We start from the raw sequence: 22,667 nt of genomic DNA, 5'->3' as shown, positions 1-22,667 counted from the left end.
TATATAAAAGGCTGCTGCACGCATCCAGCACACTAAAAAGATCCAAAGTGTTTTTAGGCCATAGCAAGGATGTCTGAGGCCCCGTTGATATTGCTTTAGTTCATTACAGCAACTAAATCACCTTCAATATATTTTATTTCATTTTTATCTATTTTAAGCCCTTCAATCATCAAGTGTGTTTTGCTGGCTTACTTAGGCTTTGTTTGTCTTTTTGTTTGAGGCCACCGCAGAATTATGCCAATGTCACAAAGACATAAAATGTAATGGGGACCACCCTTCCATCCATTTTCTTTATCACTTATCGTCATTACAGCTGCGGGGGAGCTGCAGCCTGTCCCAGCTGACTTTGGGCAAGAAGCAGCATAGACCCTGGACTGGTTGCTAGCCAATCACAACGATAGTGATCGTAGAACGGAAATTGGCCTAAGGTTGGCATGAATAATGGTAAAAGAATGGAATACAAACTGTGAACTCAGTTTAGTCTTCACCTGAAAAATCTCACCTTCGAAGTACCATTCACACACATCGTCTGTATATTTGTCACTGCTTCCATCAAATTGTTCTCAAAGTTCAGAGTTCTCAATTGCACCATACTGTGCGTGCGTTAAAATGCACGAGCATCAAACTTAGTTTGTTGCATTTTATTACATCACCAGTAGATGGCACTAAATTCTAGACACTGTCCCTTTAAAAGGCAAAAATATAAATGTAATTCTGGAGCCCTAAAAATTACTTGTAAAAGCAAATACAGTATGTTACAAGGCAAATAAAAAAAATAAAAATTGCCTTAATTTGAGATACTTAATCTCTGTTATATTTACTTTTTTTGGTCTTTTCACTACAGACAGCAATTAAAATTTGTATTACACTTGACTCAACATTCTACAATGTCAAAGATCTGAAGCTCACACTTACTTTACAGTGTGCACAGCGGTTCACTATATTCCTATCAAAGTGCAGGACTTATAAGTAGGTCAGGACATTGTTCTGCGTCGTTGATTTACAAATAAAAAAGATCATTATTTAAACCACGAGTCATTTGCGGAAGCAAAATAAGGATACACGTGTCAGTTTGTTGAGTGCCTCAACGCATCAAAACTTAATGAGGTACATGCGGGTCAAGGTAATCCTAATTAAGACTCGTTTGTTGATATCCCTCGCTAATCATATTCGAGGATGTGTTTGCGATGTGTGTGTCTTTATATTGGTTTATGTACATAAAGCAGCAACTTAATGATGTATTTGATATGGAAGCAAATGACATTGCCACCATTGCCAGAGTCATGGCTGTTCAATTTACTAGATAGATTGGTCTCAGAAATTGAAGGTACGGGTGGCGCAATATTGTGCTTGCATCAATAGGACAATTACAGAGGATGTTTTTAATTCATTTAAATTGTTAACTTTGTTAACTCAGTTTGATTTACTTAAATTAAATAATTGCAAATAATTTGCATACTTTGCAAATATTGGACCATATTAGTAGTACATCTTTAGCACATTTTCTCAGAACAAAACACCCTGCTCAAATTACCACTGGGCCTTGCAAACTTGCTTGTGGACAGTTTTGAGAAGAAAATGCCTCTCAAGATTACTCTTGTTTAGATCGTATTAAAAAATCAAAGAAAGCTATTAGAACATTCTTTGAATTAAATATACTTCATACACACGCCTCTTGATTCAGATGAGTCATCAACTTTTATTGTATTGTTTATTGAATGTATTACACAAATAAAATGTTTTTCATCCACTGGCAGATGGAATACATTCAAAACACAAGCCTTTAATAATACGGTGACTGTTCAAATGTGGTTAACAAACGGTGAAAGCGGCATATCACCACCAGTAAAGCACCCATGAAGAAAGACATTTCCAGTGTCTGTTCAAAAACAATTATACAAGATTCTTCACAATGCGCTATAAAATGATCATCAAACGCCGTTCTGACTCTGTGCAGATGTGATGGGAAATTTACCAGAGCAGGTTGCTACATGTGTCTTAGTCTTTAGACATGGCAAAGTAGCATGTGTCTCATTATCCAGGGTTATTTTCATTTTGCCCGGTTAAGTAACTGTTAACAATTGAGGTGGCTAATGTTTCGTGTAAATGGGACAGAAGCTGCCATGTTTGTTCTGTTCAATTTCTTCTCTCAGAAATATTGTCACAATTATCTCTTGGCTTTGAGAAAATTTACCTGATCGCCTGAGTGTAAAATTACTATTCACTTATTTTCTAATATTTTTTTTAAATTGGGTGTTAGTTTGTTGGATTAGACTGTAGGTCTTCCCCACAGCAGCTCTGTCAAGAGGTTTGTGGTTTGAATCCTTTTTGCGCACCTTCACGGACATCACCTCTGACTGTCCCAGCCAAGTCGTGATCATGTCTTCTTTCTCCAGATATCCGCGGTATTGAAGAATTCCTGGACCGTGCTTCCCACCACGGCATGGACGTGTCCCTCCAAAAGGTGGAGTCCAATGTCAACATGATGATTACCGGCCTGTTCAGGACCATGCGAGTGGAGGAGCTGCACCGCTACAGGGACACGCTACGCAGAGCCGTACTCTTCATGAGCCCTGCGACTGCCAAGGCATTCATCTCTGAGGTAAATCATCAATTCCTCCCACTTGCTTTCTGCTTTTTTACCCGCCTTATAAGTCCTTGAAATGTCATTTAGTCAATCACTCAAGATCTCAAACACATTTACTTTACCCTTGTTTTTTGATATTTCATCATCAGCAGATGTTGGAAAAAGAAACAAGCCTATTTTGACAAAGTGGGGAGTAAAAATACACAGATCCATCCATCCATTTCCTGAACTTCTGTTTTTGAGGCAAAAAGCTGACTCCTAGGATCATTGGGACATGCAAACTCCTCTGCCTCAGTAAGGTGACGGCTCCTGGAGGAGAGAGATTTTTTTTCAGTGCCTATAATTGATACCAACTTTTTGTTTTTTTGCCATACTCCATAGCCAAATCCATTAATTGCATTAAAGAATTACTTAATTAATTGCATTAAATCCTTGTTAATGCCTGTCTCTTGTGTGTGCGCACACACCCAGAAACAATCAGGTTTTCCATGTTCTCCAATGCATTTATGATCTGGAAGTCATGATTGAAAGGAATAGGCTTGCGTGTTAGTTATGAATTCATCATTTGAAGCGTTAATCCCATGCGGCACATCTTCATCTCAGTTTAATTAAAAATGACCTCCGTAAAACTAGTCAGATTCTAATTTGGATGGAGGTGTGATGTGGAGAGGAGTGAAACATGTGCCAAATATGTTCGATATGACTGTCATTAACACGAGAATGTATTTTTCATGCCTCGCCAAGCCTAGCGGAAAGTGCAGTCCTGATACGTGCAGTTAGAAATAGGCATTTGAGCCGTTGTGGAACTGAACACAATTGACTGACTGATTTCTGGCCAGTCAAAGTGGCTCCCCTCATTCCCTTCAAATTTGGCGCAGGTGAGACATGCGGTTGTTATGGCATAAAGATCACAGACTTGCTGGATAGTAGAAACTGCCATGATCGATTGAAGACTGCCCTCAACCCCCGATCACACCCACCAACCTCAAATCACTTACATGCACATTTGTCCCACCGTATGGGGTGCTTTTAAAAATATATCAAAGATGATAATTATTATAATAATGCATTCAATTAATTGATTTCTACAGCGATTATAAGTGTTGGATGCACATTACAATACCTGCGCCACAACTTAGACCTGGTTTCACCTTTTCTAAAGTCTAGTCTACTTTCACAAAGACAGGACCGGTGGTGCAATGCGGTCTCAAATTGACCATGTCACATACATGGACTGAATACATCATCTGCGAGGTGAAGTCTTGCAGTTTTTCAGCCAATGTCATAACCCCAGTGAGTCATTTTCTGTTTCTGTAATGTCAAGCACTGCATATTCGGGTGTACTGCTATCTGAACGCACTGATTTTGATGCAAATGAGGGATGCCGCTAGAATTGGACAGGAAAACACAACTTCCATCCCTCAACGTCACTCAAAGCAAATGCCCTGTTATGCCCAATTCTACCTGATGCGAAGCCCCAAAATTCCAAAAGTAAGAAAACTCTACTCATTCGCCTAGTTCGACTGCACTTTGCGCTAGACTTTGTGATCAGCATGAAAATAGGGTCTCAAGAGTTCTAAATGTATTCCTCGCATTGAAGAGGTGAGTCTGTACAGAACTTACAACTGAAACACATTTTACTATTATGTTGGCTAGAACAAAATAATTATGGGCACTGAACCACACGCTGCTTCACCTTGGCTCATAAAGACAAGATCATCTCTTAAAACGGAGCAGCCTGTTCTGGTAAATTTCCATTACCATATTTAAATTTGGTGTGAGTGTTAAGTCATAACTCCGGATAATGTGTTTGAAGGTTATTTACACCCGCCACAGAAAATCTTTAGAACCTTATTAATAAACTTTAACCACAAGAGAATACCAACTCCTGTTCTTTCCCAAAGACGAAAAGGACACGAGATTGGAGATGTAGCCCATTTTTTTTTGCAAAGCTGGTCTCGCTAAGCAATGTTGTGACACTTCAATTACCTGCCTGTGTGATTGCCAGAATGCCAGTGTATGTGCCCTGTGGGACGCCGTGGCTGCAATGGTGATAAAGCCCCTGAAAATAACATATTGCAGATTGATTGGACCCATTTTTTTCGGCCCTTGCGAACATCTTTTCACCAATATTTTAGGAAAACCAAGCTAACTAAAAACTATTTGTTGAAAAAAAAGACTTATTTACCACTTTCTGTAATGCCCTAATCTCTCTTTACACGGCACCATGTTAGCAAAGGGGTTTCTAGCGTCTAGCGGCCATGGAAAGTTAGATTCCTGTACAGGTCCGACAGGCAGGCGAGGCTCCTTGCGGGATTGACGCCAGAGAAAGCAGGGTTGTAAACTTCTCAAGATAACGCAGAGAAATGCCTCGATCCCTCTTGTCAGTACGAGAAGCTGGTAACACTGCGCTGCCTAATATAAGGTACCGTAAGGGCTCTACTAAGCTCAAGAGTCAGGCCTACAAACGGGAGGGCATTAGTGCAATTGTGCAGTCCTAGGATGCAATATACACTACTACTGTACTTTCAGCCAATGGTGTACTAAAATATTGACCAATGATGTATTTTGTTTACCATTACAGTATTCTTATAACAGTATTTCTATCACTGCAGTATTTTCTATCGTTGTAGTACTTTTACTATTACAGTACTTTTACCATTGCAGTATATTTTATCATTGCAATATTTTTATCATTGCAGTATTTTCAATCATTCAGTAGTTTTTATCATTACAGCGTTTCCCCCTCTGTATAATGGACAGGCATTAGGAGTGTTTCCTTACACTTAGATACGTTTATACTGTATATATTTGCATGCTTTTTAGGAATGTCTGCTGCTAATGTTATACATTAACGGCTACATTACGCCGCCGACTCTGTGTGATCTATATCTTTGCTGCTGTAAAACCTCAAATTTCCCCATTGTGGGACTAATAAAGGACATCTTTATCTTTATCTTTATCTTTAAGAGTAGATCAAACTCACAAAATCATCACATCACTGAGTCCGAAATGTACTACATTCAGTAATAAGAAATTAGTAGTATTTTTGCAAGTTGCGACACTGCGACTTAGGCGCGTGCCCCCTCGCCCCTTTTTTTTTTTTCAAAATCAAATCACATGCAAGCCACACATTTTTAAGAGAGAGATGAGTTTACATGCATATTACATGTATTCAGGGTTTAAACTATTGATTCAGACAACAATAATAATAAAAAAAAAAAAAAACCTCAGGAGCGTCAATTACAATATGGATATGCATGAGGACTTGGGCTCTGAATTGCAAGGGTTCACTGTACCGTCTAACTAAAACATTGCATATTATACTGCACAAACTATACTACTGTTTTTATCCATCCACGTGTATAGCCATAGCACTTTTCCTCATTAGGTGAGCTCAGGGGCATGCGGAGGGCTGTCATCCACCTGGCTTCGTGCCCCCAGCAAAAACACAAACTTACAATAAGGGTTGTCTGAGGCTCACCACTTCGCCACCACCCAAACCCATTCGATGAAAATTTGTTGGTGCATGCGTCCTGTCGATAGTGGATTAATGTGCATGTAGAAATGGGCATCCATTTGTGATGGGGGCGGGGGGGGGGGGGGGGGGGGGGGTTATCAACTTCAAAAACGCTTCCTAATTGTATTGAATGTGGGAGGAAGATGATAGATGCGGGCACAATATGCGACTCTACATGGGAGCCCTGACTCTTGTCTATTTTTGTTTTTTTAATTTTATTTTCTGGTCACAGCTTGTACACTTGTTGACCAAAATGTTGTCTTTTTCTCTCACGGTGAAAACTGAGGGTTATTTTTAAGCTTATGCTGATTGGTGCATGACTTGGTGACGTTCCTCTGTGACATTGTATCTCCATAGGCACATTCTCTGTATTTAATTAATAGTGACATGCGAGTCTACATATTTGAGTGCCACTTTTATTTGCAAAGGTTGACCCAACAAGCCTTTTTCTTTCATGACATATCAGTGGAGGAAGTTTTTTTTTTGTGTAGATGAAGTGTCAGTAGATTATAATGATACAATCCATCAATATTCAGTTTGATTTGATTGATTTTGTCTCTCCCAGTCTGCAAACATGTAACATGTCTTCACAGACAGGAACACACACATGGACAAATGGCACGTGCTCGTTGTTTGTGAGCTCATTTGTCGCAGAGATATGCCTTCATTCTTCCATGCAAATACATAAAATGGCAACTGAAAGCTGTCGCAACAAATGTCTACAATAGACAAAGAGGCAGAGCGAAAAAGACAACTAAACAGTGGCAGATCAACATTCGCCACATGATTCATTATTTACACAATTTGGATGCGGCTCCTTGCAAAATTACAACGCTCCATGAGACTGGCATGTGAGATTAGATTACACAAATAATTTGTTGGGCAATAATAAATGTTTGCCGTCATGTTATCCGTGTGATCCATAAGATCCAATAAACACTTTAGAAAACAGGAACCATCAAATGTAAATGCATCAAAAAAATTAATGGCACAGATACATTTGCTTTTGCCATTTAAAAGTCATGTGGTCCTGCTTGAGTACTGAGTCCAGAGCTCAGCTAAAGAACACAAACAGCTAAACTTTGTAGTCACATGCGGAGCGATAATGTCAACGCATAGCAGAATGGCACGTAAGATTATCTATCATGTTGTCCAGGATACTTGGTTACATTTATGTATTTTACTCAAGATACTATTTACAGTCTTGATGCTGCTGTTTTGGTTAGCAACGGTATTTTAGCAAATAAGGAGTTAACTCTTGAATGCCCACACGTCATCAATGGCTCTCACGACTTGAGATAATTCTTAACGTCGTACATAATGATGAATATGCCAGTTGTTGGCCTGTTTCTCTAAATGATCCTTCATAATATCATATACCTTTCTGTGCTATGCGTCACGGAAGCTGCCGTTTGATCACACCAGGGCTTATCAATAAATTACATGGACCCTATATCAAACATTGTTTTTCCAATAAGGTTGAAAATAAGAAGAAATTATTTTGACATGGCCTTGATATTTTTTTCTTTCGCCTCCACACGCAAACTCGCATGTCACATTCAATATGCAAAGAAGTGGGGAAGATATAAATGTTGCCATTTGATATCAAGGCGTTAAAATATTTACAGACAACAATGCCATTCGAGGACAACTTCCTCTTCAAGTGACAATTTTATTTTATTTTTTTTTTTTTTTTTTACTTGAAGAACCATCCAGCACGAGCCCATTCCACAGATGACACACATCACAAATTAAACATGAAGAAAAAGACTCTGTGTGAGGCATGTTGAATAATACATCGCTTGGATACATTGCACTAGTTTTTTTTTTTTTAAGTTTACTTAGCCACCATTATGTCAATGTGGGCCAAAAACACAAAATGTAACATACAATTAGTGAAATCATTTTTTCAACCTCCGCTGAATTGGTAAATTACAAAGAAGTTAACATCAAAGTGGCCAATGTATGTACAATTTTGTTTTCATGGCTAAATTTCGCTTTTGACAATTTTAATCAGGCATGTTTGTATCTGGAAATGACGCTATATAACCATTTTGATGACATCTGCACTCAAGAGTTTTGCTATTTTATTAGCTTACATTTTGCTCGCATTGAAAATATGAACAAAGGGTCACGTTGCATGCATTGGCTTGACTTTTATGCTATCAAAATTATCTGTCCCCATAGTGCTGCTAACATTGAGTGAACTTGGCAACAAAAATCGACTTGCTGACTTTTTTTTTCCAGATTGAACTGGGAATTTGTGAAGGCCAGTGGCTGGATGGTTTTTCTGCAACACATTTGCCACACATGATTCTTGTAGCTGACAAAGTAAAAAAAAAATCTCTTCAAGATCCCAATAGATGAAGAATGTCTTGCTTCGTGTAATCTGTTGTGATGGGCACAGTTGTCAATGCTCCGTCGTTCACATCACTCCCTGTCGTTGTTGAACCTGTTTCTGCCTAATATCACCTAATATCCTTCAATCAATATGTCCACTGCGGTCGACTTTTTCTCTCTTCATTGCTTCACCACCCGTGGAGGACAAAAATGAGTGATACGCCTATTTTGACATAGTAGGGCACATTGCAGGTAGTAATAAGTCATCAGCAAAATCAATATCAAATTAAGTACTGTTACCTGATGAAAAAAAAAAATCTACTTAAGTACAATAACCAATTATTTGTACTTTTTCACCTCCCGCCACAGCAGTTCAATGATCGCTTAAAAGGCCACCTGAAGGGCTTGACTGAATAGTTCTCTCCTTGAACTTTATCACGCAGGAAAAATTCGATTATGTCCTTATCACAACAAGTGCAGTGTAGAAGTTTGTGTGCGTGGGCGTGCGCGTGCCAGAAAGTATTCAAAGCGACAACTTTAAACTGTGGGTGGGTCATTTACTTGTCAAATGTTTAGGAATTTGACCAATTTGGAATTTGAAAAAGATTTTGTCTTTAATCAGGTTGTAATTATGGAATCACATAATTGCATCTGTGTTAGTGTTAGTGCAGCAGATGCCCTTTAGAGTATATTTTGCTGGTTTATAATATAAATGACTAAAATGCATTCTGCATGCTGACTCTACAGCAATGCATTTTTTTCTCTTTTTTTAACACTTACTCATAAAGCCAAATACGTAGGCATATCGCGTAAGATTTCAGACCCTAAATATCAACAGCAATCAAAATATGAATTGCATGCTTTGCTTTTTCTTTGGGATTTTTTCTTTGTGTGACACTTATTGCAAAAATAAGGAGCAGCCTCACACAGGACATTTAAGAGGGGAAGGTCTTTATTTGTCCGAATGTGGTAATGCTATTTTATTACTCGGGCAGAATTATCGATTCTCTAAAAACGATTACTTTTCAGGAACCCCTCAAAACGGCATGTTTGTTGAGACATTGAAACAGCACCGTGAAAGAGAGAAAGCCATTGCAAACACGGTAGATTGGTCAGTAATTTAAATAAATAACAGACCCTAATGGTGACCGACCATCAGATTATATTTGTGATAAAAATTGGAACTCAAATTTGGACATTGAACATTTTTGGTGGACGCTAGCAAAAATATAAATTACTTAAGGACTGAGGTGGAGGTAAATAACTCCTATTAATTATGAACATGGACAGACACATCAGCAGGAAACTCTTTCATGGCCATGCTTATATAATAGCATCTACAAATGTGGTGAATACACATACTACCTTTTTTAGGAGGATAGTATTTGGAGAAGGTGTTAAAAATAAAAAAATGGTATGTTGTTGTCAATGTTTATCACATCAGGCAGAAATGTGTTTTGATTAAACAGTTTATTGCATGTTGGCCTTTTAAGCCGTTCCTTATTTTAGCCATCAAAATGTATTTTTTTTATTTTTTTTTTTATCTTTGAACAATTGCTGTTTTTCATCCTAATGAGATCTTTCCATCTAAAAAGATGCGCTGTATGTTCTACGTAACATGAAGTAGCTTTCAGCCTCTGAGTGGTGTTTGCATCCAAATGGCAGTCAAGTTTCAGACTGTCATGTTATCTCCCGGTAACTGTCGATCGTATAATAGGGTCAAGGCTCTCCGTCAAATGGGCTTCATCCCATGAGGCCTGGCGGGAAATAGATGGAAGACGTGATGGGATGATTGAGAAGGCGTGTGATAATAATCTGTGTTTATGGTCAGATGGTTTCAAATGTCATCTTTTGCCTCGCTGATGATTTTGAAGCACGTATGTTGTTTTAATAACTGATCTTAATCTGTATGTGCTCAAGTCCTCCTGTTTAACTAAAGCATGCGTTTCTCCCTTCAACGCTGGAAATTGGTTTTCAATTTGAATGGAGACCATGTTATTGGTGGGGTGAATTGATTGATTATTGATTCTATTTAATTTGGAACATTATTTCTGTTCATCACTGTGGTTGAGATGGCCTTAAACTGGGGAGGAAAAATAGCCCACATACTGCATGCTCGTATACGCCCCAAGAACAGACACAATTTGTTCGTTGGGTAGATCAGTTTTTTTCCCACAACAGTTTTTTTTTTTTCTTTTTAAACCAAGGCTCATCTTTTGCATTGAAAAATACGACAGATCACAGTGTAAAACAAATATGTCCCAAAAAGTATATTCAGAGGTTAATTGCCATCTCCTGGAAAAGCATTTAATTGCTCTGTTGATGCTCTGGCATAGATAGATGTATAGAAACACAATATTTTCCGTCTGATTAAGGGTAATTGGATATTCTTTTGCGTCTCAGCACACTGGTTGGGAATCACTGTGGTATATTATTAGAAGGATTAGAACGCTACAATATGTATTTGTATGAGATACTCTGATCCCTCACACATTTGCCCTTCTCTTGTTACCTATGTGAATGTTTGCCTTTTTTTTTTTTAATATGGAACCTATTCACTGTTGTTTGCTGAAAAACTCATCTATTCATATTTGTTTTGCTTTTTCTGATATGCCCTAAAATATGACATCATAGGACCAAAGCCTTTTCATAATGGGGAAGTAGTAAATTTGAGCCAAAGAAGAAGGTTAACATGATTCGGGGGCGCTATTAATAATATTTTTAGGATAATGCTAATATATAATTGTTCCTTTAGCTTTCGACTCAACTTGAGACTCAATGTCTCTGTCCTGGTATCTATTGTTTATGTCTTTTAATTTGTGTTCTAATTTCCCGCTAATTTATATTAGACCATATGGAAAGCGCTTTGTTACAGCTCTTGCTGTTGTGAACTGCGCTATATAAATAAAGTTGTATTGTATGTGAAATACTGATTACAATGACTCAGCGGGATTGTCCCTTGCTGTTGTCATATTCAAGAATTAAATACGATAACATGCACCACATAGATCCGCAGAAGGCTTAATCCGTCTGCCTGTGTCTCCATAATTGCGTTAAACCACATGTGCCACAACTTATACCTGCTTTTTGGTAGTCTACTTTTGGTCACCAATTGCCAGATGTGCCAGGGTCGTGCAATTGAATACAACAGAACACCTATTGAGGCATAACGCTGTCTACGTAATTCACAAAGATGTTAAACTAGACTTGCCTTGGCACATCAATAAAAATGTGCCCTTTTTTTACCCCAAGTGCAGTCTACTTTCTGTAATGTCACCAAATTGTCGGGAACGCCGTGGGCACGCCATCTCTGTGCGCCAGAATGCCCAGCTAGGCCCAACACAGTCTTTCAAATTTCCAAACACAGTAATCTGGACTTGCCGGTTTTTACCCTTAACCATTCGGCGTTTTAACAGGATTCATGCTTTAAACTATTAATATAGGCACTTCAAAAGATGTTCTGAGAGGCATCAATTATTCATAGTTTGAGTTTGGAATTACTTGACTCTTACGCTGTTTCCACGCAGAACATAATAGGGATAGGATGTGCAACTTCTTTCTATTCTCTAAAATACAAACAAACAAACCAGTGCAATAAGAGCCTCTGGCTCGCAGATAGATGTCTCAGCTGGCGACGTCCTTTGGGCAGTGCGTCAAATTTGTTAACTCATTTGAAACGGCATCATGCTCACGTGAATATGAGTACAATGCCCCAAAAAATGCCAACTTCCAGTGACATTTGAAAGAGTTTCCCTCAGGATCTTCCGATGAATCCAAAGCAAAAACAAAGAAAATTGGTGCTTTTATGTAGTATAATAATTCACACTGTTCAAATTGTCACTGCTGTAACTGTCTGCATCCTTCATTTTCAAAAAAAGAAGACAAACTATCGATGATTTGAATTCCTAAAAATAAAATATTCAAGCTGTTATAAATGATTAAACATATTATGTTGGCTTCAATATTTTGTTTGTTTGAGAATATTTCACTTTGTCCAGAACTTACTGCTCGTAGTTGCAGTTGTTATGTTTCATTTTTAACGTCATATAACCTATTCTAGCTAGCCATCCATTTTCTATACCGCGGCCAATGTTGTGCCTGTGAATGAACTCATTCATCCATGTTAGTGTGTCCTCCAGTGTCCTGGTGTAGTCCGTCTTCATGGCTGTATATGACAACAGTAACTTGGCAAAGTAGTTGGATTTTATTTCGGTGGATTGTGGAGTGAGACGCCAGTGCTACTCCTTCTGAGAAGCAATTAGAACAGGACAGGGTGTACCTTTGGACAATTCAGTTTTCAGAATTTGGGAGGACTGAAATAAAACATGCAAATCTGAAGGCTAGACTCTTATGCTGAAAGTCAGGGTTGCAAACTGCTAAATTTATTTCTTTTAACACACACACACACACACACACACAAAAAAAGGTCTGCATTTCATTCTCTTACCACTTGCAATGCGAACCAAACCTACAAAACTGAGTATGTATCGAAAAGTGATTTTGGATTTCTGTTCCACCGCTAACAACCAGCCAAAAGCTATCTATCTGTTTGTCAACATGTCGTGCACGGCGTGTTTGGCTCTTGACGCTGATCGAGTTAGCCACCCCTTGCTCTAAAATGTTCCACGGTCCATGCATCAAGCTCCAGTGGTACCTGTAAGGCAGCAGCATGTGGCATATGCGCCGACCCCAGGAGGACTGATCACATTTGTAATTGACGAGCCAAACAGATGCTCCTCCGCACCGACTGCAGCTGCTTAGTCTGCTCGCTGCTAATTTACTCCGACGTCAACCATTCCAATGTGACACTCATTTGACCCCTTCTATCCCTGCTTTTACTTACTGCTCAATCCTGTACTGGCACTGATCAAAGAATTCAACTGAAACAAACAATGCAGAATCTCAATGAGGTGTATCGTGGTCAACTCCAGCAATGCATTTCTAGCAGTTCATGGATGTGGTTTATCGTTCTTCCTCCAATTATTCGATTGTCAACATCCAAAGACAAATGCCTCGATCAAATAGATGCCACAGGTGGTAACTTTTGTCCCCTCTATTAATCATTTGAACTCATTTGCTAACTCAGTTGCTAATCAAAGCGGCAGCACCAAAGCACATAAACAATCTCTTACTACTTGCAAGTTCCCTGCATTTTTTTGTTCAAAAATCTTGTTTCATTCAACATTATTTATTATGTGTCACTATCTTTGTTTAATTTTATGACAAAAAAATGCTGAAATAAATGAATAATCCCATGCCCTCTGGCTACTATTTACTTGCTAACTGCATTGCTGACCAAAACAGCAGCAACAACACACACAAGCAGGCTTTCGGATTAATTAATTTGTTACTTTGTTCTGAACAATCTCCCTACGCGGTATTAAAGTTCGTTAGCCTTCAAGTAAATTCTGACATATGGTCACCCCGCAATGTTGTATCCATCATTGTTTGTTCCGGGGAAATATGCGTCTTGCTGTATTTGTTCCAGCTGGTCTGCCTCTTTTCTCATCGGCATCTCTTCATAATGATATTTTTGTCGTATTAAGTGAATTCTAATATTATGAGTAATATTTTTGAATGATGCTTACCACATCTGGATTTCAGTAAATAGATGTCGCTATTTGAGTGACGACAATAGCTCCATGCAATTGTCAAAGTATGAGGTCCTTGTCAATGCTGAACCACAGGAGAAGAATTATTGTTTCAAGTGTTCATCATCCTGTATTTGCACCATAACCAGAACATTTCAGACTTTGAAAGTATCATGAGTACTGCGTGGGTGCCGATCCTCTTAGGCGTTTGATTGACACTGGTGAAGATGAAGCTGTGCCCAATGTCACGGACAGTTGACCTATGGCTGAAGGTTTCATATAGCGCTTGTCAACATGGCGGCAGATGGATAGACTGCACGGTGACTGGAGTCATTTGTTCACTCTGGCAAACATTGGTGAAACCTCGGAAGAGAAGGTGATAATACTCGAAGCCTCTCACACACGTATGTAATTTACACGCGTGTGAGCACATACACAATAGCTGACCTTGTCTGTTCATCCGTGATTGTTTTTTCTTATGTTGTATCTATCTTCATCTGTCTAACCAACAGACTCCCACACATACAGCTGACCTTTAGGGTCGTTTTCTTCATGACATTGCCACAGGTGCTATCTCTCCTTATCATCCACTCTCATCACTTGGCCACAGGTTAAATCCCTTTAATGCATCTGTGTTCTCTCACTGCCTTGCGCCGGTGTTTTCTGCTTGCCACGCTCGTTGTAAAGACGTTTTATGGCCGGGCAATAAAAGGCCGTAATGGAAAAATGATTGTGTGTTGCTTGGGCTCGTATGAAGTCAATCGGATATCGCATCAAGATGAGTAAACTACTTTGCTTGGAATTACTGGACCATGCGCGGATGTATAAAAAGAGTGTAGTGACTGTAAAATTTTACGAATGCAATTCCGGTTCCAAACTGCGAGACGTGGCACCAAGTGGGTCGCGTGGACTGATCATCCCTTATTCAAATCATTTCCTGCCCGTTTGTTGTTGTGAATTAATGTCCTCAATCTTCTTCATCATTAGTTTATGTGCAGTATAGTGCGGTCTTTGTCAGTATTCTGGTGTACATTACATTAAAAAGTAAATAGTTTACAGACCGTGTTGGTTACTTTTGTAACTGGATACGGTAATATTTTAAATTGAGGCAGCAAGGGAGTAATACGAGTTCCTCATTAGATTTTTGTTTTATGATTGTAGTTACGAAGTCAGTGAACGTGCTACAGCCCCAGCTGTCACCGGTGATGTTGGATTTCTCTAAAAAAGAATATTTAATAGGGTCGTCTAATCTAATACATTATTTATCTGAGTGAACTCTTCCAATTTCTTTCAAGAAACAAAGTGGAAATTATCATTTATTTTGTCAACAGTTGAATAGAAATGACATTTCTCAGTCATGGTTTTCTTTCCCCACATGTGACTAAATTAAAACTAATTATTAACACGGAATGCATTCCAGTAGGAGAAGCCATTCCTAGAAAAGACACTCAACATAAAACTGTACGTTATAGAATACGTAAAAAGGCGAACTACTGTGTTTACAATTTGAATTGGAGCATTCTGAAACTTGACAATTTAACATTCCGTCTGGGGAACGTGACATCACATGCGCCATCTCACGGTTCAACCGCATGAAGAATAACAAAGGAGGAAAGCAGCAAGACGCGCGTTTTGTAGCTGGAAATCCAGTCACTATTTTGGGTGTGTGTCAGGTAAGAAAATATTAAGGCATGTTGTTGGTTCACTCTCTGTCTTTATGGGAGTGAAATAAACCAGATTTTGATTTTTTTTTTAATGCAAATCATTATTTATGCTCTTTTCTTTTATTACTGCTCAGGTTCCAAAATACTTCATGACAAAACATACCGTGTCTGGTTTCAGTTAGACCTCATTGTTGAAGTGCACTTATATTTTTAATTATTGAAATAGTATAAACTGTTAAAACATTTCATGTCTAGACGTTTTTCTTCAATCTCTGTATGGCTCTACTTTGTGACCAAGGAGTTAAATAAATAAGGCATAGAAAATTAGTTTTGGCTTGTCTAAATGATTCGATATCAATACATTATTGTAATTAAGTTACTCTTGGTAACTACAATTCGCAGATGCAATATAGACCTCATTAAACTTTAATGTATTCCTTATTTAAAGAATTAATTGAGAACTAAAATTGTACTTCATAGTAATACGTATTACTTTGACGGTAGAAACATTATCTTTTATTTATTTTATATTATTTATTATATATATATATATATATATATATATATATATATATATATATATATATATATTTTGCATGTAACTTGCCCAATTCGGTTTAGAGATATTTTGATTTAGAAAAAAAATTTACCAGAAGTGTGCACATGCAGTGAAGACTCTCTGCCTACCACAAACCACCCGGGCTAAACTCGGCTCCTCTCTGACATACGAAGCTTGTCTTTCAGTTGTGATGTATCACGTCAACATACTTGAAACCAAACCCTATTTAGAAAAGCTGTATTTTGTTGGATCTTGTAGTGTTTCAAAAGGAGCATCAGAGAGTATATTTGAGTCACAGTCCAGTGTGTACGGGCCCACTCAAGCCACATGACACGTTTCACTGTCCCTGCATTTTCATTGCAGAACGTTTCTGTCACGTCGCCTTATCCCTTTTTAACAGAAGCTTTTCTTTTGTAAACAAGTCAAGCACACCCAAAAAAGTTTGCAAAGCTTTTGGGGAAGTGACAGCATGCATTGTCGAGCAATCTGACAGCCGCGCTTGCTTAAAAAAAGAAAAATGACTGCATAGTGTTGACTGAATGTAGTCAGACCCACAAATACTATTCTACAATTTGTCAGCCTGAGATCAGAGCACTTTTATTTTTGGTTATTAATGTTCCTGAGATGGTGAATTTTACATTAAAATGCAAAATGTACTTGCAGGGTGTCGACATAATTAAAGGTTGCTTGAAAAAGCTTGGCTTTTGTTCTTTTTTTTTTTTAAATGAACACATGAATAAATGCTCCCAAACTGCATTGAAAGTACCGTATGTGAAACTTTAGTGTCTGTATCCGTGTCAACTGTGACATTATTAGCATGTGACAAAAAATATATATTTTTTCCATTTCGTATTGAAGGATTCTATTACGATTACTGGCATTATTTTAAACACATGCGGGACAAAATGTCGATAAAGTTAGCAGGTTCATATTTACTGAATATTTTAAACAGTGATGAAACAAGAAGCATTTATCAAATGAAACTAGAAGCACGGGTCACAACAATGACTGGGATTGTAGGCCTGATGTTTACTGATTTATTATATTATTCTCATATGCTAAATTTATAGTACTTTATTGAAATTCTCAGTAGTGAGAATAGCATTTCCATGAGCTGCCCTCACATTCACAGCACTTTGTGGACAAATACGACGAAGCACATTCTCCACATTGGCTGTAGAGATGCAAACATACCAAATTGGGCACTGGAGGACTCACAGACGCTATCAAAAGAAAAACACATTCCGAACGACATAACAATTGGAGATCGGAGCACATGCACATACGCCTACACACACAAACATATACATACACTTGCACATACACACGCACACATGCACACTAACAAGATTACAGAAGAATGCCTGCGGAGAGAGAGACGGAGGGACGGCCCGCCGGAGAAGGCCAGCCTTGGCGTGCCAGTCTACGGGGCCAGACGGGAATCGACCATCATCAACTACCCAGACGATGACGAACCTGGGGAAGACCTTCCCTTGGACGTCGACCCGTGCCGTGGGAGGGAGCGAGGACTACCGATTCAACCGATTCAACCTACGATAACCTTGACAAACTCCTACAAAAACTGAAGCTGGGCTGAAAGATGGCGCGCATTTTTCGACTGTACTCGCCCGAGTGCAGTTTCTCGTGAGATGAAGAAAAAGCCGCCCAGATATCTGTCTTTGTACTATTTCCTGAACTCGAGAAATTTAAGAAACTAAATATCGGAACTCTAATCAGTTGTTGAGTCTTTATTTGACCCTTTTCTTCTTGAGTACAAAAAAACGAACACGCATTGGACTAAGTTTGGCTTTTAAAGGTTGATTTACTAACTACTTCTCATTTCCACGGTGACTCAACTCCAACAGTGTCCTACTAAATTCTCACGACTTTCATTTTATTTGCATTCAAATTACAGCAAGGTGTTGTCGCCATGGTAACATCTAATATTGAACTAGCCAACAGCAGTGCCTCTAAAGTCACCCAAAACTATTTAGTGGTGACCTCGTTTCAACAAGCACCAAATCAATAACCAGTGCACGTTTTGCTTTTTCATGGAATATTTTTTTTTTTTTGCAACAACCCTGAGTGAAAATTAAGCATGACCCGTGACACTAAAGTTAAGACCCATTTTTTTAAATTATTTTTATACTTATGGTATTGTAATATATGAAGAGCAGTTAACTACTTTTTATGCCCGTCGATTCTTAAAATGCGACTTCATTCTCAGTGTTTTTATTGCACTGAATTCACACCATTTCTCAGCTGCCTTAATACTGTGACACGTGCTCTTTAAAATGCCCCAAAGGTCAAGAATTACAGTATAATTTACACCCCATTTCTTGCCTCGCTGAAACCCCTTGTTACCATGGCGACTCGGGGCAGCGCCATCGCTTGCCGCACTTTCAACTACCTACCTAAAAATAGCGAGTGCAAAATGCAAAGCGCATGTGAACCCCAACAAAGACAACATTGTTTGTGTTTCCCATTATGGAAGTACCACATCATCACCAAGCTGACAAATGACACTTGTCAATTAATTTTTTTGGAATGTGGCACATTCAGCCGACACGTGACCAAACCCAAATGTCCCGTTATTACAACTTCACAGAGCAGTAAGTGCTGCTTTTTCGATGGTGCTTTTTGACTTCAACATGTTTCAGCCAGTGCAGTCTGGCCTTGTTATCTTTACGTTAGACCTTTCAAGACACTTCCCTATATTTGTCCAGCTATTGATTGTTCATATCTAAATGTCAGCTTGCATTGTTGTGTGTGTGTGTGTGTGCATGTGTCTGTGCCAGTTTGTTTTCGACCCCCTCTCAATGGATTTTCCAGCCGCTTGAATTCAAGGACTAGTCAGTAACTAAAAGGCCAAAGAGCGTATGTACATGTACATGCTCATGTACACGCACACACAAAAATGTGTGGGGGCTCCATACATTTTACCTTTTGCCACTGCAGCACGTACGCACAAAGACCTTTTCTATCTCAACATACGGAGGCATGAATAGGTGCAGTGGAGATGAACGTATCGAAATGTCTGCGGATAGTATAAAACAAAAAGCAAAAAAAAAAACTGAGAAGAATGTCTTTCCTTTTTTTTCCTCTCACAGTGGTTTTCTTTCTCCTTTTTTTTTTCATCAATAATGTCAATAGTGCGTGAGCTGTACTGAAGAGCAAGGGCGAGCGAGACTACGTCAACCGGACGTTTGGTGACTTTTGTCGATTGTGACGACTCTCACGCACACACTCACTCACCAGTCGATTATTGTCGCGTGACCACTGCTGGATCCGAATAATTAAAGCCACCATAATAGCAGTGATTTCAAGTCGTTAGCCACGAGGAACGGAGCACACGGGCCTTTGACCACCCCACCGACGTGTGTCGTGGTACGCTCCATTGCTTTGAAGCAAAAGATTTAATTACACAGAGTGTCCTGAATAAAATAAGCTATTCTGAAAATGAAGGCCTGAGAAGTCATTTGCACCCCCCTCGCTGGGGCTTATATGCACAGTGCCTTGATGGAAATGACCCTGTTTGCGCAAAATAGTAGCCGCGGGGGCTGGTTATTTTCTCAACAAATATGAGAAGGCCCGATTGATATTAAATAATGTTCTCTATTACATTTTGCCAAGTCAAAATGACTCCAGCAAACCCTGCATATTCACCCTTTGCTCTTCACAAAACTTTTTTTTTACCTCTCTCACATTCTTCGACTTAGTAGTAAGAGAATGATGGCCACCTTTTGAGGAGATACCATAACATTAATTAATTCATACATGGAAACACAATCAACAGCATTTGAACTAAGTTGTTAACCAAAACGGCAGTACCAATGTAAGACCGCCAACACCTTTAGGTATTGTATTGTATTGTGGCGACTTGTTAGATGCTGTAAATGGCTGCCTGTGTGCTACTAAAGACGATCTTCCATTATGTGCACATGGCATAGAAAACAACTCTCTGCAGGATGCAGCGTAGTTTCACGCCCCTGCCATATGCAATTACCATACTTAAATAACTTCACTGAGTATTACAACCATTGGTAAGGTAAAATTAGTTATACATCTTTTATACTGGTTCGTTCTTGTATGTATTGTGCTTGACAGCACGATGTATTAGTGGTTAGCTGGCCTTCCTCAGCGTTGAGAGAGGTTCTTGCTTCAAATCTCTGCTCCAGCCATCCTGTTTGGATTTAGCATTTAGGTTCATTAAAGACTCTAAATTGTCCGTTGGTGTGATTGTGAGTGGAAATGATTTGTTTGTGTATCCTGTGATTGGCTACAATGTACCCCACCTCTCGCCCAACACAACTGAGATAAGCTCCAATTCACATCTGACCCTCATGAGCAGGTGTGGGCAAACTACGGCCCGGGGGCCACATGCAGCCTGTTCAATGTTTTATTCTGGCCCGCCGAACTTGAAAAAAATTAAATGAATAAACCTTGTTCATGTTTTATTTTCTAAATACTGTGGTTTTTCAAAGACATATATATTGTTGTAATGCGTTTTTTCACTTTCAATTAAAATTAAATTTATTTTTTTTCTCCGATGAGGTGAGGTTACCAAAACTCTCCATCCATCTGCTCCTGGTCAGGCCCCTCTGTCAAACTTTAGAACCCATTGTGGCCCACCAATCAAAAAGTTTGCCCACCCCTGCTCTAGAGGTTAAGATGTACAGAAAATGGATGGATGGTGGTCTTCGGCAAGAGAAATCAATTTATGTTGTTGTCTTAACACAAATAGTGAGCGCACAATACAAATGTTTCTCCATCCATTGCAAACACGCACACTGTCTGGGGGAGAAAAGAGAAGCCTTATTACTTCTATTTATCAGTGTGACAACTGCAGGAATATTTATTTTGGAAACGGGAGACAAAAATATTGTGTTAAACATGGCCCTAATTGGTATGCATGTCGTCAAAAGAGCTACAGGATGCCTTTTTGGTCACAATATTATTATTAGATGTTTTTATGGTGACTAAAGCTTTTGTGTGCACATTTAGTGACTTTTTTAATGGACCTGGTAATCACGCTCCATTAGTTCAACTTACTTCAGAGTACTTTGATGATAATGTAAGCCATTACTCTCCTCTATATTTCCTACCTGAGAGGTTTCTGGTTTATGATGTTAGATTTGGTCATTCATTTTGGAGCTTTGAGACGAGAGGGCCTCTGCCTATTGTGATGACGTCCCCTTTTGACAACATGGTTGCATCATTTAAAGGGGACATATTATGGAAAATGGACTTTTCCAAGGCTAGTTGGGTCTCTGGAGTGCCAGCTCTCCTATCAAGTGTGAAATCAAACAACCATGAAACTCTTTTGTTACCTGCTTTATTCATGAAATGTCTCTGGTGCTAATTTACATAACACCCTCACTACATGTCTTGTACTGGTCTGCATGTGGCATTATGCACAGTGCGTGATCTGCATGGACGCAGTTAATGAAATATTTCACCATCTGCACTTGTTTGTGAATATGACGCTATTTCTTTGCTCCACTTTTACTGCTTAGCACTCCGTAGAAGCCACACAATCCTTTAGTGAATGCGGCCACGTTAAAATACATTTCGTGTCCGGATAGGTGCTCACTTTTTTCCCCAGACTAGGATCTACTTTCAAGTAGTCGCCAAAGCCACAAATGTCATGGTAACAAAAATCGTTCGCCAATGACTCAGCTGTGTATGGAGCTTGATCAGGGCAGGCCCGGTTGAGCTAATTAAAGACAAACAAACAAACCAACAACAAAAAAAAAAAAAAACAGAAAACGGATAAACTAAAGTGCAAGATATTCCCTGATCCTTGAGGTATTTATTTGAAAGCACATCTCAGATATGTTATTATAACAGCTTGGAACTGCCTAAAATTGTGAAAATTAGACCTCTTTTGTACAATGAAAACACACTACGTATCCAGTTTTTCGTGTTTGAATGTTTTTGGCAGCCAGTGGCTGCATATCATGTTGCCAATTTTTACTACACCCAATCAATTAGCTCCATTTTCCATTGTGAAAACAATCTGTGAAAATTTTTAAATTTTTTTTCACATTGAAAAAAAGTAATCAGTCTCCATCATAAAACCATGATTAAGTTTACATGCAATGTTTTAAATAGTTCAGCATTCTTGACAACAAACATTTTTGACTTTACAAAATCTTGTATATCACGGATACATTTAAGTAAAACTTAACTCAGATATTTGAGCAACAACTCGACTGGCATATTTCCTGTTTCAATTATATTATATTTAAATTTCCCTCATCATAATGCTATTGACATTTTTGGCTTAATAAGACCAAAACAACATTTAACAACTGAAACTAACAGTAACAAAAGATGTTCTTTGAAGTAAATGGCTACCGAGTGTCACAGCAGGTTGCGTGCCACATAGAGACTAGAAAAGTAC

General features: G+C 38.8%; 1 protein-coding gene across 6 annotated transcripts in view; it reads left to right on the top strand.

Annotated features, from left to right (window-relative positions):
* grid2 (glutamate receptor, ionotropic, delta 2) overlaps positions 1-22,667 on the top strand; it is a 444,752-nt gene that overhangs the window by 256,869 nt on the left and 165,216 nt on the right. For all 6 annotated transcript variants that reach the window (XR_015843122.1, XR_015843125.1, XR_015843126.1 and 3 more), the window contains exon 4: positions 2,397-2,602. Coding sequence is in view for 2 of the 6 variants with exons in the window: in XM_088295450.1 (XP_088151576.1) it covers positions 2,397-2,602 (206 nt within the window). In the remaining 4 variants the exon portion in view is untranslated. The remainder of the gene's footprint in view (positions 1-2,396; positions 2,603-22,667) is intronic.

Source organism: Idiotropiscis lumnitzeri, chromosome 1 (assembly GCF_059441095.1).
Source record: "Idiotropiscis lumnitzeri isolate Australia: NSW breed Sydney's pygmy pipehorse chromosome 1, RoL_Ilum_1.0, whole genome shotgun sequence".
Classification (NCBI taxonomy): Eukaryota; Metazoa; Chordata; class Actinopteri; order Syngnathiformes; family Syngnathidae; genus Idiotropiscis; species Idiotropiscis lumnitzeri.
This window is presented reverse-complemented; position numbering and strand designations above follow the sequence as displayed.